At 46.1% G+C, this 16,798-nt stretch overlaps 1 protein-coding gene across 1 annotated transcript; it reads left to right on the forward strand.

Annotated features, from left to right (window-relative positions):
* Positions 1-16: 16 nt before the first annotated feature.
* Positions 17-16,523, forward strand: mtrex (Mtr4 exosome RNA helicase). Its single transcript, XM_076043640.1, has 27 exons — positions 17-166; positions 468-593; positions 783-849; positions 960-1,022; positions 1,113-1,225; positions 1,636-1,810; positions 1,898-1,988; positions 2,144-2,268; positions 2,393-2,491; positions 2,596-2,713; positions 2,795-2,926; positions 5,622-5,701; positions 6,675-6,785; positions 7,528-7,629; positions 8,748-8,873; positions 9,338-9,488; positions 9,690-9,862; positions 10,453-10,521; positions 10,591-10,716; positions 10,829-10,939; positions 11,017-11,205; positions 12,620-12,783; positions 13,899-14,004; positions 14,710-14,766; positions 14,857-15,019; positions 15,551-15,655; positions 16,013-16,523. Exons 1-27 carry the CDS (start codon positions 66-68, stop codon positions 16,063-16,065), a joined length of 3,096 nt encoding a protein of 1,031 aa, XP_075899755.1. The 5' UTR covers positions 17-65; the 3' UTR covers positions 16,066-16,523.
* Positions 16,524-16,798: the final 275 nt, after the last annotated feature.

Raw genomic sequence — 16,798 nt, forward strand, 5'->3', positions numbered from 1 at the left:
CCGTACAGGAAGTAGTAACTAACGACAGCCTCGTGTTGTATTGTGGGAATGCAAACGTTAAAATCATGGCTGACCCCTTCGGAGATAGTTTGTTCAGCGTGTTTGATGATGAACAACAAGCCACGTCAAGCAAGAAGGCACCCGCTTCGTTGACACCGGACATCGGGTACGTTTTGAAGTGTTTGTTAACTAACTTTGTCCTTGCTGCTCGAAAAGAAAACGGAATAAATGTTGCCCGGAACCTTCCATCGCCATGTCTGCTCGTGCCAACAGTCAAGCATCTATTATTTCCCGCAATTAGGGTGTAAATATGTTAAATTCAATGAATAAAGGTCGCAATTTTGACGTATTCTTGCTTTTCTGTATCTCGAATTTGAGCGATTTTTCTACGAGAAAGACCATTTATGCTTGCTGCTAACTACTGTTTGCAAACCATGTGAAGCCTTGCGTATTTTTGTGGTTTATAGGAAAGTTGTCGGCAAAACTGATGCCGGTTCATCTTCCCGAGCCAAGAGGGAGGCGGACAGTGATGGTGGGGAAGAAGTGGTGTTTGGAAAGAAGCCTCGAAATGACACAACAACAAACGACCTAAAGTAAGATGCTGCGATGTCATAAGCTTGCGCATCCGCTGGGAGCGTAGGTGCTAACTATCCCAGCTGGTATCGCATATCCCTTCTAAGGAAGTAGTAGTAGTCGATTTCAAAGTTAATATTATTTTTTTTTATCAGGGTGAAAGTCTGTCAACGTTGCTGTGCCGATAACAGGTTGTGCTTTGACTTTAGTCTTGCAGAATTTATGCCCCAAGTGAAGGTGGAACAAGTGGAGACAGTAGAAGGATGCTCTCATGAGGTAAAAAAAAAAAAAAAAAAAATACAAACTGTGCTTAAACTCCAAGTGATATGCCAGTATTTTTTTCAACACAATACTTAGCTTTTGGATGATCTGTATTCCACTTACAGGTTGCGCTGCCTCTAAATGATGAATACAAGCCATTGAAAGCACGCGTGGGGAAAGCAGCCAAGGTGTGACACAGCTTAGATCTGCACTTGCACGCATGGGATGGAGCTGCTGGAATACCTGCTTTGGCTTCATCCACGTCTTTTTCCTTGCAGGAATACCCTTTCGTTCTCGACCCATTCCAGCGTGAAGCCATCCTGTGCATCGACAACAATGAGTCTGTGCTGGTGTCTGCGCACACATCTGCAGGCAAGACTGTCTGTGCCGAGTGAGTAAACAGGATTGAATGAATTAATGAATTTATTTTTGAACTTGTATAAAATGAAATATGTAACTATGTGCACATACAAAAGAAAGAGAACAGATAATAATGAAAATAACAAATATAAAAAAAAATACATCATATATATTAGCACCATGTAAATATATAACATATATACACTCCATAAATATCTTTATATACATATAATTATGTAAATAAAAATATACCACATACATATCCTTCTAAATATAATATAACACAATAGTACATGATATAACATGATATAGTATAATTTATATGCATATACTACACAGATCAACCCAATCACATTTTTCTCATATTTTTAAATGACACTGAGGCCAACCCATGTTTATTAATATCTTCTAATTTTTATTTTATTTAATTTATTTTTTTAGATATGCTATTGCATTGGCCCTCAGAGAGAAGCAAAGGGTGATTTTCACCAGCCCCATCAAGGCCCTTTCCAACCAGAAGTACAGGGAGATGTATGAGGAGTTCCAGGATGTGGGCCTGATGACTGGCGATGTCACCATCAACCCTACAGCCTCCTGCCTCGTCATGACAACAGAGGTGGGGTCGAGTTTTTGATGGGTATGAAGTCGGTGTTAGGATTTCGAGAGAGGATGGAGTTTAATCCGAAGGGGGGTTTTCTTCCAGATCCTAAGAAGCATGCTGTACCGCGGCTCTGAGATCATGAGGGAAGTTGCGTGGGTCGTCTTTGATGAAATCCACTACATGAGAGATGCAGGTTGGTGCAGAATTCACGTTGCGATAAACATTTGGAAAATGACCTTTACTTATTAGTTTTGCTCAACTACAGACTTAAATTCCAGTCTAATATAAAAAAAATCAAACCCATTTTCCTGAGATGATCCTTGTTCCGCTTCTGCATGTTCCTTTCAGAGCGTGGCGTGGTGTGGGAGGAAACCATCATTCTTCTTCCTGATAACGTGCATTACGTCTTCCTGTCCGCTACCATCCCCAATGCCAGACAGTTTGCCGAGTGGATCTGCCACCTACATAAGCAGGTGGGGTGTCTGCTGGCTCCTATACGCAGGCTAACCTCCTCGTGTCTTCAGGGATTTCAATTATGTATTTGCTCTTTTTTCTCATAACTTGTTAAATCTCATCTGTTTTGTTTGCCCTCTCTAGCCGTGTCATGTAGTTTACACAGACTACCGGCCCACACCGCTGCAACACTACATCTTTCCAGCAGGGGGAGATGGACTCCACCTGGTTGTTGATGAAAATGTGAGGTTAAACACAATCTGCACTTGATGGAGCAGCCTGTCATTCTAACCGTGAATGTAATAATAAACTCTAAAAAAAAATATATATATATAATTTTTCCGCAGGGAGATTTCAGGGAAGACAATTTTAATACTGCCATGCAAGTACTGAGAGATGCAGGAGATTCTGGGGGCAGCGGAGGAGGCAAGTGGGACCCAAGAGGACGTAAAGGAGGCACAAAAGGTTTGTTTGTTTCAAACCTAAAAGATTCCGTTGGATAATTTATGTCGAAAACAAACAATAATCATTATGATGCCTTTACAGGTCCATCCAGCGTGTTCAAGATAGTGAAGATGATCATGGAGAGGAACTTCCAGCCCGTCATCATTTTCAGCTTCAGCAAGAAAGAGTGCGAGGCCTACGCGCTGCAGGTGGCCAAGCTGGACTTCAACCGAGGTGCGTGTGTGTTAGCGTGTGTTTGTTGCGAGCACGTCGTTTTGAGAAATGCCTGCAAGTCAACGTGTGAACTTTGGCAATTCATCAAGTTTGTGAAGTCATTTCAGTAATGGACCCTTTTCATACCCATATTTAGAGCTTTATTTCTAATCTCAAGCTTTAGTGGAGCAGTGCTGCATGAGTAGTTCTCACATAAACTTCAAACTATTTCTAGAGACCTGCATATTTAACCCTCTGTTTACAATGTCTGTCAAAAATACTTGTTGTTTGATGGATGGGATTTTTTTTTTTTTTAATTTAATTTAATTTCTTGTGAGGTCACTGAAGGCCACATGAGACACCTGTTAACCTATAACATTCTCTCCACCCAAATACTGAAGTCTGGTGCAGCAATCCCTCATTTAGATAAAGCAGGTGCCATAATTCTGTCTGATTGTGATGAGACGGCTGGTTGTGTGGAAGCAAAGCTGCACTATGAGTCCAAAACCCTGCTGGAGGAGACGGTGATGAAAAGAGATAATGGCGCATCGAGATTAGTTTGGCTCGTGTTCATCACACATCAGTGAAATGAAACACGCTGCTTAGATCGTGCTTGGGAAATGTTTTCCTTCCCAGAATTCAGTTTGCTTTCACTTCAAGTTGACATTTTTATAAATGCGGGGGTTTGTTTTAACGGAGCGTCCCTGAAGAACTCTGCAGGCCTCTCTTCCATCCGCCGCTGCCAGCAATTTCATCATAATCGCCTAAAAACGGGGGATGCGTTGCCAAAGATAATTTCTTATTTTCTTGCAGCCTCGTGTGAGACTGTTTCTGGAAAATAAGTCTCAATTTCCTGATTCCTCCGAAGAGAAATTCTCCTCATTTGAAAGAAGAGCTCAGACAATAATTTCATACTTATTGTTTGGTTTTGCAGTTTAAAAACTCATCTTGCAGCAACATTTGTACAATGTTTTTTATATTGACCACAAAAAGATAACACTAACATAATTCCCATAATTGATCAATGATCATTTTTTAATGCACTTTCACCTGATAGAATTCAGCACTTCTGGTATTGGTGGTTCCTGTGGCTTCTAGCGGCGTGGCTCCTGTCGTCCCCCACCCCTCTTCCTCAATCTCCTTTCCCTCTCGTCTCCGTGTTATTCCTTCTTCCCATCTATACTGTTTCCTCAGCGTGCTCTCTCTCTCTCTCTCTCTCTCTCTCTCTCTCTCTCTCTCTCTCTCTCTCTCTCTCTCTCTGCTGCTACTTTCACTCGGCCAGTGTTGCAAACAGCAACGCTGTGTTGGAGTCTGGGGTCCAGCTGGTGCCAAGGAAAAGGATCAAACTCCAAGAAAATGTTGAAACTATACAGCTCAAGCGATATGTAATGTGAAGTGCACTTTGTTTTCACTGGCGACAGTCCTTTTCAATTGTCATGAAAATCCTCTCTTAACAGTTTTAAGATTGAGTTATGGCTGTTAAATGTTACAAGTCTGTTATCACCTCCTGAAAATGCACGCAGTGCCAAGCGTGTATTTTTGCTCTTCAACCTTGCGTTTCCGCGACCAAAACAAGTTTTCCTCCAGTTGAATACGACAGGCGGGAAAAGCTGATCTGGTTCGTGTAAAAGTTGAAAAGCGTCCCAACGACAGACAAAAGGTCCAAAGTTCAGATTTCAGCATCATAAAATTCAAAACTAATTAAAAGCTTTCTAAGTTCCCACATGTTTTCCTTTCTCTAGAAAAGCCAAATGTCGTAGCACTGACATATTTGCAAGTTGTGCTGTCAAAAGAGATTAACCAGTCTGCACTTTGGATTGATGCTGGACCAGGTCGCCTGAGATCAGCATGGACTTTCATATCTGGACTTTGATTCCAATAGGAGACGAGAACCCGTAATAGAGACAGGAGTTGCAGAAAGAGAATCTTTTGGAATTGGTCTTTACTTGGAAGGAGGTTTCAGTGAGGTGCCAGACATCTTCCTCACAGCTTGAAAGCTTTTGAAAGAAAATGACACGCTGGTTGTTTCAATGGAAAAAATCAACAGGCAGTCATCCGTCATAAAAGTAATATGCTGCTGCAGCCTGCAATGACCCCTGCGGCCTCTAGAGGCCAGAAGTGAGACTTTATATGAGTGCTAGTTGCGCAAATGCATATATTAATGCGACCTGGCTGGTGTGTGTTTGTATTGTCGCTGGCTCCAACATTGGCCCTTCGTGTGCAAGTCTGTGCGCCTGTGTTTTTTTGCTTTAACTTCAAATTAAAACACTGACGCCACTTTTATAATCAGGCTTTCTGGAAGTCTAAGTTTCTGTCGGGCACAGAGGAAGGAATATTTCCCGGATTAGCTTCAATAGAGTGAAGAGGCAGAGCTTGAAGAAGTTTCCACATGGACGGGAAGATGCATCATCACTGTCCATATTTCACTGGCGCAGTTTACAAATGTTCCATCACAAGATGAAATTGTTGTTTTTCTAATATGACCTCAACTTCAATCAGTAAATCGAAACATCGGTCGCTTAGAGGAAGAAATTTGAAACTATTTTGCTGGATAAACAAGCTTTTTTTTTTTTGTTGACGATCACATTACATTCGGGGTTCGAACAGACTCGCTGTGCGACGGCATCATCCTGCAGCTTTTCGTGGTTCCAGGATGTAGAAGGTCATCTGACCGGATCTGACGAATCACTGCTCACCAGTGTGCTCTGTGTTCCAGACGACGAGAAGCGTCTGGTGGAGGAAGTCTTCAACAACGCCGTGGACTGTCTCTCCGACGAAGACAAGAAGCTCCCTCAGGTGAGCGGCGCTGCCTCGGCCTCTCGCGAAAGAGGATTAGAGCCACAAGAAGAGAAAAAAACGATTAAATTTGACGTAAAGAAAGAAAAAAAGGGACAAAATTCCGTGAATAAAGTTGACGTAAAAAAAAAGATGAATTCACAAAATTTTATTTATTTTAGGTTGACTTTATTAATGAAATTGTCTTTTTTTTCGGCGAAATTTTGACTGTATTCACCAAATTTTAACCTAAAACGAGTTAGAGGAAGGTGATTTTTATTTAAGTTTTCATTTCGAGTCGAGTTGAAATTTCGTAAATAAAGTCAAAATTTTGCTGAAAAAAAGCCAAATTTCCATGAATAAAGTCAACCTAAAAAAATATGAAATTTCGTGAATAAGGTTGATGTTAAAAAAAGATGAATTCACCAAAATTTGTTTGTTTTGTTTTTATGTCGACTTTATTCGCGAAATTTCGTCTTTTCTTGCATCAAGTTTTTTCACAAAATTTTGACTTTATTCACGAAATTTCAACCTAAAACTCGAAATGAAAACTTCAATAAGGATGCTTGTCCTAATCCTCTGTCGTTGCCTCTTGACACCCTCCTGCGACACCCTCACAACCGAGTGCGTTTGTCTGGCGCCGACTTTTGAGCTCGGCGCCGCCACTCTGGTCGAACTCGGGGGGAGGGGGGGTCTCTTTTTACCGCAGCGAGCAGAAATTGTCCTCATGCAAACAAACCCCACACATTATGTCAACACCGTCCCTGTAACACGTCGCTGCTGTTGCTGTGCTGAGAGTGGCCTTGTGGAAACCAGCAGCGCTGAGGTAATAGTTGTCAGTGGGTTGCCAGTTGGGACGCAGGCAAAGCCGAGGCCAACTCTGCGACACACTTTTCCACTACCGGAGTTAAAAAGCTTTTCCCGCACTGCCGCCGAGGTTCAAAACACATTGTTCCGTTATGAAACGTTCTGCTCTTTCTTCGGGGCTCCTCAGGTGGAACACGTGCTGCCGCTGCTGAAGAGGGGGATCGGGATCCATCACGGAGGCCTGCTGCCCATCCTCAAAGAGACCATAGAGATCCTCTTCTCCGAAGGCCTGCTCAAGGTATCAACGCTGCCCGCCAAGCGGAGACATGTTTGAAACGTTCAGTGTTTTCCTTGCAGTCTAAAAACCGGTAAAGGCAGCTGGGATCTAATCTCCAAGTGGGATTCAAAGGGAAACAGTTGTGTGCAGTGCACCACCTTGAAGCTTCTAACAAGATGAAAACCGATCTGTTATGCAATGAGGTCGGCAGTGAGGAATAAAAAGTAGAGCGCTGACTGACCACGATGTGCCCGCAAAGCAAAAAAGATTCAGTTGAATTTGGGCAACGATGACATTTGATGATGACACCCAATGAATGTTTTTGCTGGAAGCTGTGAACAGAGGGCTAAACATGCTGTTTTTTGGAGATGTATCGAGCTATTTGACTCACTATATGTGCGAGGCTGCCCTGGATGGAGACAAAACCATCAGCAAATGGCTATAACATGGGACCTTTGATCAAATTCACGTTAAAGACCTTAATCATTTGCTCTCGCGGAGAGCAACAGCAGCCGTCAAAAATGACAGATTAAAAGCATGTGTATAAAAACAAAAAAAAGTGAATGCAGAAAATATCACAATTTTTTTTAAGTCTTTTTAACATCTAACAGAACCTAATTAGAGGTTTACTATGACAAAAGCCTTTATGAGTCAGATCGCATGCAGGTCCTCAGGGACTAATTATTCCTGATTTAAGTCACGAAATCATAAGATGTTTTTTTTTTTTTCTCTCTCTTCCTCCTCCTCCTCTTCCTCATCCCAGGCGCTGTTCGCCACAGAGACGTTCGCCATGGGCATCAACATGCCCGCTCGCACCGTGCTCTTCACCAGCGCCCGCAAGTTCGACGGCAAGAATCACCGCTTTGTAAGAACGCATACACGCATACATTTTCCGCTTTGGGGAATTCACGCAGGAAAAAAAACAAACTAACAAAAAAATAAACAACCCGTAACAGCTACATTCAATCGTCCAATTACTTGTCGAAGTGTAATTTCCATAGTTGTGGGTTGTGGGTGCGTGAGCCGTGGAAATGAGCACAGGAAGTGGGGTAAAGGGAGCCGACTTCGTAAATCGTTTTTCAGACCAGCAGGGACTTCCAGCGACTTCCCGATCTCCACTTTCTTTTTCTCTCTCTTTTTTTTATTTTTTTACAAGCAGCCAGAGGTGCAACGTAAACTGCGCTTGTCCCTTTAAACGGACAACCTCCCGCTGCGCGGCGTGGAGCTGTCACACAGCGTGTCGCCGTGAGGCCTTTATAAGGTTTAACAGTCCAGCAGCAGCAGCAGCAGCAGCAGCAGCAGCAGCAGCAGCAGCGCCACATAAACAGCCACGTATTGTTTATACGAGCCGGGGGCTGTGCCGGTCCGGACGGAACGCTCTGCACAGCCTTCATCTTCGATTCATGTGCACCGAGTTGCAGCTCCCCCCCCCCCCTCTCTCTCACTCTCACACACACACACACACACACACACACACTCACAAACACATTCACTGGCTTTAAGAGTCTTCCAAGAGGTTCATCAGGAACATCTGGAGAGTCTGCCGGGTGCCAAAGCTCCACGCAGGCACATTTAAAAACACACACACATCCACACACACGCACACATTCCTTAAACGCAGCAGGTTTCAAATCAGCCAGCCAGGAACAAAAATCTGATTATTTTTTAACACAGAAAACGTCTTATCTTCTCTCCCCGTCTCTTTTCCGAGCCGTTTTATCACTCAGGCAGCTGCAGATATGAAAAAATGAAATCAAAACCCACGTGCAAAGCAAAGAGGAAGCAAATCGCAAGACGTTTGAATCCTTTTGACGTCGCCCGCTGCAGACGCTTGGCTCGCGAGGCCCCGTTACGCTCCCGCTCAAATATGCATTTCATCCCCGTCTCTGGCTGCAGGTTTTCCAGCTGTTCCCAACTCTTTATCTCGACTGTGATTTTTGTTCCTGCTTCTCCAACATCCCTCTCTTGTTTCATGTGATGTAGATTACGTCAGGCGAGTACATCCAGATGTCCGGGAGAGCCGGGAGAAGAGGAATGGACGACAGGGGCATTGTTATTTTTATGGTGGATGAGAAGATGAGTCCGGCCGTGGGGAAACAGCTGCTCAAGGTAGCCAAACATTGATGACTTCTGATTTTTTTTTTTCTTCTTCTTCTTTTTTCCAATTGCAAATATTTATGTGAATGCAAAAGCGTCAAATATCGCGAGCAGCTTCGGTGCTTTTCCTCCCTCTTCCAGACGCTCCTGAAGTGTCTGTCTGGTGTCTCTTCAGGCTGTTTGGTTGCGAGGAAGCCAGAAGTGTCGCTCTCATATCTTTGACACATTAATCGCTGCTGTGAATTAATAGCCGCGCATCTTCTCAGTGAGGTTTGCGTGAAGCCGTTGCTTAGCTCCGGGGTGTTTTGCTGGTGTGGAGTGACATCTCATCATCACCTCTCTTGTTTGGGGGTTATTTGAGTTCGCCTCCGTTTAATTTCGGTGTCAAATTGAAGTCTGTGTTTAACGGCTCCGGGGTCACGACCCCGAACCGGGCCCAACTTTTTTTCACAGCTTGCATTCTGGCCGCTTTTCAGGGCTCTGCCGACCCGTTGAACAGCGCCTTCCACCTGACCTACAACATGGTGCTGAACCTGCTGCGTGTGGAGGAGATCAACCCCGAGTACATGCTGGAGAAGTCCTTCTATCAGTTCCAGCACTACAGGGCGCTGCCTGGCGTTGTGGAGAGTGAGAAAACACACACACACACACACACACACACACACACACATGCACGCACCCGCAGAATTACTGCAGGCATTTCACCTCTTTGTGTAGTGACGAAACAGCAAAGCCTTTCATGTGCCTGTGTTTCTAATTTGGACCCAAAGCCATGTGGTTGATTTTTTTATTTTATTTATTTATTTTTTTATTGTATTTCCTGCGTAGAAATCAAGAAGTACGAGGAGCAGTATCACGCCATCGAGATCCCCAACGAGGAGAGCGTGGTCACATACTTTAAGATCAGGCAGCAGCTGGCCAAGCTCGGCAAAGAGATTCAGGAGTTCGTCCACAAGCCGAAGTACTGCCTGCCGTTCCTGCAGCCCGGACGCCTGGTGAAGGTAGAGCTGCGACCGTCTTGGTCTCTGAAGATTTTTTGTACTTGTCAGTGGAGCTCTTCGGAAAAACCAGATGTCCCGAAAACCTGAGGTTCTGACCCGACCCGGTCCGGTCCGGTCCGGTCCGGTTCTTGGGTCAATTCACAAGCAGTTAGTTCGGAGCCAGGTCGAAATCGGACGTTCCGAGCTAACACGACTCGAGTCCGGGTCCAGGTCGGAAATGTCAGAGTTTTTCTCGGAGTACTCGGGAGTTCTGACAATGACTAGCCGGGTCCCACAGTACCTGAGAGGAGCCGGCGATTGGCGGTCACAGCCGTCAATCACCCCCAGCCCATGCGAGGCCGATTCAAACTTCACGGAACCGTTTCGGTTCGCAACTCAAACCTATAATACCTTGGGGCCAGTCGGCTCCGGGGACGATATTCACCGGACCATTTCGGTTCAGATGTCAGATCTAAAATAATGGTTCGGAGCCAGTCGGGTCCGGGTACAAATTTTTCTGAGCTGCTTGGTTTCTGGTCCTTCAAATTGGACCCGTGAAGACCTCTACTTGTCAGTACGCACTTAATGGTCCCATTCTTATGATCCCGCAGGTGAAGAACGACGACGCCGACTTCGGCTGGGGGGTGGTGGTGAACTTTTGCAAGAAGTCCAACGTGAAGGTGAGCCAGTGACTCTCGGATCAATCTATTTCCGGGTTGCAGTGACTAACGTGGACCTGCTGGTTTCAGGCCACCACGGAGTCGGAGCCGCTGTACGTGGTGGAGGTGCTGCTTCACTGCAGCAAGGACAGCGTCAAGGACGCCGCGACGGAGGCGGCCAGACCGGCGGCTGCGGGGGAGACGGGAGAAATGCAGGTGGGAGGAGAAACCGGAAAGGACGACATCCGACCCTTTACATGCCCTGGTAGTCATGTGTGTTCAATCACCTGAACCTGCTGGTGAAGCCCTGTGTTTCCGTATCGTGCAGGTGGTCCCGGTGATGCTGCACCTCCTCACCTCCATCAGCTCGGTGCGCCTCTACATCCCCAAAGACCTGCGGCCCTTCGACAACAGGCAGCTCATGCTCAAGTCCATACAGGTTTGAAAGAAACTTAATGCTGCATAGTATGAATCCTCCAAAGTCCTTCCTCCCTCACTCAAATATCTCTCGCGCAGGAGGTGCAGAAGCGCTTCCCCGACGGCATTCCCGTGCTGGACCCCATCGACGACATGGGCATCAAGGACCCGGCGCTGAAGAAGGTCATCCAGAAGGTGGAGGCCTTCGAGCACCGCATGTACACGCACCCGCTGCACAGCGACCCCAACCTGGAGTCGGTCTACTCGCTGTGCGAGAGGAAAGCTCTGGTGAGTCGGCGCCTCCTTCGCAGACGCCAGCTGGCCGCTTGTTATTAAAAGCGTAAATCATCTTCCGTCACGCCGGCCGCCTCCGATCCTAATCGCTGACCTTTCATTGTTTTTTTTGTTTTTTTCTTCCCCCCCACCCCCCGCCAGACAGGTTGGCTTTCGCCACGCACACTCGGACAAATGCGGGAAGTCGGTCGCATTAAACTTATCGAGTAACTTCTTTGCTTGTGCGTGGACGTAACAGGACGCGGTGCGATGTTGCCGGTAGGCACCGCGCTTCCTGGGGCCTTGTGTTGCGTGCAGTCTATGGCAAGGCGGTAGCACATCCTGTCTGCGACTGCAGGGCCGTTAATTATTAAACTCGGCGGGAGAAAATGGTCAGCAGATAACGAGAGGACGTTGCAAGCAAACATCCAGAGTCCAGGATATTGAAAAAAAGTGCTTGATTTTATCTTGAACGTTTTAATGCAATATCACAATATTGTATCGCAGGACAGCCGTGCACTTTTGTGGATGAGTTTTTTTTGTTTTTTTTTGTTCATTGTGTTTGATTTCCTGTCGTGCGTAAAAGCACAAAGTTCACGGCAACTTCTGAGCAGTGTTGCAAAGGAGAACAAAAGTCCATCAAACAGCCGCTTTGGTTAAAATGCCGAACGCAATTTGAAGAAGTGACCAGGATTTAACCGCATAGCGGTAAAATCCTGCTGCGAATTAGATGACATTGAAATGAAACACGCGACACAAAAATATTTATAGGCAGAGAAAAGACTTCCAGAAAGACATGTTGCCTGCCGAGATGCGTTCACGTGTTTAGTTTTGTTCGACAACACGCGCACACACCCACACACACACACACACACACACTCACACACACACACACACACACACAGTGACCTCAGGAGAGCTGGCCAGGAGTGTGTTTGACTGTTTGCATGTAAACATTTACCTCCCGCAGCCGCCCTGCAAGTGCAGCGACGCGGCTCCGTCAAGTGCACCGTAAACTGGATTTCTTTATCTGATTAGCCGAGTACGAGATTAACCCGCTCTTCCTTTTAATCCCATAATATCCCCCGCGCTGCTAATCCCCCCCCGCGCTGCTAATTCCCCGATTGCCCCCCCCCCCCTCTCCCTCCAGCCGACCTCGTCACGTAGTCTTGCGATTCAGAGAAAATGAGCCCGAGGTTCTGCAATTGTGAAACTATTTCTGTGGTCAGGTTTTTCTCTTGGCTCTTGAGATGCGATTGGGCGATAAGGTGCGAAGGTAGCGGCCGGCGAGCGGAGCCGGGGCGCTCTGATAACACAGGCGCTGACCTCACGCGAAGCAACGCTTGACGCTCGCCACAGCCGTGGGAAAGAAAACCCAGAACACGGTCCGGTCACATAATGTGTGTGTGCGCTTGTGTGTGTGTTTCAGATCGCCGCCGAGGTCCGGACGGCCAAGCGAGAGCTGAAGAAGGCCCGCACCGTCCTGCAGATGGACAAGCTCAAGTGCAGGAAGAGAGTGCTGAGGCGCCTCGGCTTCGCCAGCCCGTCCGACGTCATCGAGATGAAGGGGCGGGTGGCCTGCGAGATCAGCAGGTGGGAGGACGGAAGTTTCTTTCCCAATGTCAAGTCAATGATATGTTATTTTCCACGGTTTAGTGGATTGCGTCATGTTTTTTTATTACGTTTGATTCTTTTTTTTTCTTTTTTTTTCTTTTTTGGCTCAACAAATCTCACTGATCTACATTTCCTGCACAAATTGGGCAATTTGTGCAGGAAACTGTTCATTACTCTCTTGCGTAACCACGCGCTCCATGTGCCCCCAGTTTTCAGCCTTTCAGAGTCACAGATGGCCTCGCGTCCGATGTGATTGGCTGCAGTTGTCAGCCGACGAGATGGCTGCTGCGGCCTCGGAAGCAACGGAATGACGTGTTGCAGAATAATGTTTACGCAACTTTTTAAATTGTGCTAAGAACAGACCAAGTTGTCGAGACGGCACGTCGGGTTTTGTGAGGTTCCTCCGACTTTCCGCCTCGAACTTGCTGCAGTGGGGGTATTTCCGATCACGCAGTTGGCCCAGGAGCTTTAAAATTGCGACTTTTAATTTTAATGCAACACACCCCAAATGACAGGGTTTCACTTGCGTTTATGTGTGATCGCTCTCTGCTGTAATGGCAGTTTTAAGTATACCGTGCAGGCATGTTTAAAACCTGGCACGGCCTTAAGTCCTCTCTACGGAAGCGCTAGAGACCTAGGGAAAAAAAACAAAAAAACAGGGCTCGTTTTAAGTTTTTACGTGATAATCTTCACATTATAACGTGACAGTTTCACCTTATAACGTGAAATTTATCGCATGAAATACAGAAACTATCACATTATTACGCGACGATCTTCATGTAAAAACATTGAAGCATCGCGTTATTTTGAAAATGATCACGAAATAACGTGATAGTTTCACGTTTTAACGTGAAAATAATCGCGTAAAGACGTAAGCGTCACGTGATACTGTGCCCTGTTTTTTTTTTTTCCTTTCTTTCTTTCTTTTTTTCTTTTTTTCCTAGGGTGGCAGCAATGCGCTTCCGTACTCTCTCCCACTTGTATAAAGATAACAGAAGAAAAAAAAAAAATGTCCCCTTTAGGCGCTGGTGCATCTTGTTTGATGACTGCAAAACACTTGTGAGTCATTCACCCTCTGCCTCATCTGCTCCTAGTGGGGACGAGCTGCTGCTGACGGAGATGATTTTCAACGGCCTGTTCAACGACCTGACGGTGGAACAGGCCACCGCCCTGCTGTCCTGCTTCGTCTTCCAGGAGAACGTACGACCAAAAACGCACGCAAACACTTCGGACCCGCACAAAGCGGCCGTTTGACCGACCCCGCACATTTTCGCGCCCCGCGGTCGCATTCTTGGGCCCGTCTCCCGAACGAGGCAAGAAAAAAAACAAACAAAAACCTGAAACCCAGAGGCTGACGTCGAGGCCGTTCAAGAGCTTCCGCCAACCTCTTTTGTCTGCCTGTGAATCAACTCCGAGCGGCAAAACAAACTAACCACAAGCAGCGCGCCCATCCCTCGGTGTCCTCCCACACTTTTGTTTCGTGGCTTTGTGTGCATACCGATCCAAAAGAGTGGACGTGTCCATTCTCAAACGAGCCTTTGTCGAGGGAGTCGTTGGCGATGACACTTTGAAATGGATCATATTTTCATTCCACAATGGCACAAGATCACAGCCTTATTCTATCTTTGTATTTTAGCCCTCTGTTTTCAACCTCCTGCTAAAACCGATGCTTTGTTGAACATTTGACTTGTGTGGAAGGAGATGAAAACCAAGGCGGTCTCGAGGCAGAGCAAGCAACTGGTTTAGGAATCGCGTCACTAACCTAGAAGAGGACTGAGTTCCCCTTATGACGTCATAAGGGGCTGACATCCAGAACTAATGGACTTTTCTTATTTCTTGGGGTTTTCGCCGACGGGCTTTTGAACCATACGGCCGACCGTTGACGATGTCACTTCCTCCCACCAGGCCAGCGAGATGCCCAAACTGACGGAACAGCTGGCCGCGCCCCTGAGACAGATGCAGGTGAGACGAGTACAAAACAGAACCAGACGATTCGCCACTCTGCCCGCCTGATTGCATCATCAACGCCGTCGCCTTCCCATTGTGCGTCAGGAATGCGCCAAGCGGATCGCCAAGGTCTCCGCCGACGCCAAGCTGGAGGTGGACGAGGAGACGTACCTGAGCCAGTTCAAGCCCCACCTGATGGACGTGGTGTACGCCTGGGCCAACGGCGCCACCTTTGCGCAAATCTGCAAGATGACGGACGTGTTTGAAGGTCCGTGGCCGCCGGTCCCGGTGCGGCCGCACTGAAACAAATTGTTCTCGCCGACTGGGCCCGTTTGGATTTCCAGCGGTGCAGCTGTGATTTCTTGAGCAGCTTCACGAAGGCCGACCGAGTTTAATCAACCCACATCGTTAATCAAAGTCCGCCCTCCTTCACAGTTTATCTGCTCCTCCCTGCTGTGACCTCAGCCTGATAAGATTAATTGTCGGAATAATAAGAGTTGAGATATTTGTAGAGTCCAGTAACTGTTTCTGTGCAAAATTTATAGTTCACAGCATCAAATTCTTTTCATTTTAATTTAAATGTTTTTTTGTTTTTTTTTAATCCTTGATTCGAGTGGAGCTGCCTCCTAACCAGTTATGAATGCGAGGCTGCGGATCAGATTTAACCCTCTGTTTACAGCCTCTGGCTGGATTTCAGCCTGCTGCAAAAAAAAAAAAACAGTCCGCCAGGTTCACCCGCCGACGGTCCGCCGTCCTCGTCGCGAACTAACTCTGACACCGCTCGTCTCCGTCTCCCCAGGGAGCATCATCCGCTGCATGAGGCGCCTGGAGGAGGTTCTGAGGCAGATGTGCTCCGCCGCCAAGGCCATCGGCAACACGGAGCTGGAGAACAAGTTCGCTGAAGGTGACGAATCATCCCCAAACATTTGGCAGGAAAAGTATTCATTAATTTGGGAGGCTTTCACGTGGGCCCGCTCGTCTCGAGCTCCCGCTTCTCATCTGGAAATGTTTGTGTGGGATGACGACATGTTGGCTCGCTGCTAGAAGTCAAAGCATGTCAGCTCAGGCCAATATTTTACGGTGATAGGATGAAAAGAGCTTTAGACATACTGTGTACTCCTGTTTATACCATCATTATTCAAAAGGCCGAGTTCAGATGAAATATAGTAGAAATGCATTAACTACAAACTATAGCTTTGTTCCTCTACTTTTTTTTTTTCTTTCTAAATTCTCACTTTTTTTTTTTCTTTTTTCCTTTTAGGCATCAGGAAGATCAAGAGAGACATCGTGTTTGCTGCCAGTCTCTACCTATAGTTCCCTCACTCTGGAACACATGACTGGGATTAGTTCTTCATGTTTTTGTCCTGTTATTTTGTTTTCTCATCGTCTTTCTTGCGATCCAAAGTTAAATGGGTTGCAGCTTTTTTCCTCTTTTTTTTTTTATCTTAAAAATGTGAAAAAATTAAGTTAAAGATTTCAGTTCAGTTTTCTTTTTTGATATTTACAGTCATGCTGCAAGGAAACAACCTATTTTAAACATGAATCCCTTTGGTCTGCAAACATCGGCAATCATGCTTTTATTTGCCAATTAGTCTAAAAAGAAAAATGTAGTTCACCACCTAAACAATTGATATAACCCCCCCGGCCCCTCCTCTCTCTCTCTCACACACATACACACACACTTGTCAATGTTTTAGACTTTTCTACGTACCTTTTTGGTTTCAACAAAAGTCTGTATCATGATGCTTGTACATAAAGATTCAACAACTGCTTATTGTTGTCTGTTTATTTTCTATATATAGACACTGAAAGCTGTAGCATTGCCAGAAAATGCATCATGGGACATGATCAGTTTACCCTTAATTTAATTCCATCTCAACTCAGAAGGCTGGAGGGTGAAACTATGGTGACCTGGGGTCAGCTATGCTAATAGACCTAATTGTGTAAATGAGTCAAAGGTCCAGAGGCAAACAGAACCCTGTGCTCATCAGAAGTGACTCTGACCACCGCTGGGACTATTTACTGGACTGGTGCACCTGGTGGAACG

The sequence above is a fragment of the Nelusetta ayraudi genome, unplaced genomic scaffold, assembly GCF_046127955.1.
Source record: "Nelusetta ayraudi isolate G7.1 ecotype Tasmania unplaced genomic scaffold, CSIRO-AGI_Nayr_v1 ptg000076l, whole genome shotgun sequence".
NCBI lineage: Eukaryota > Metazoa > Chordata > Actinopteri > Tetraodontiformes > Monacanthidae > Nelusetta > Nelusetta ayraudi.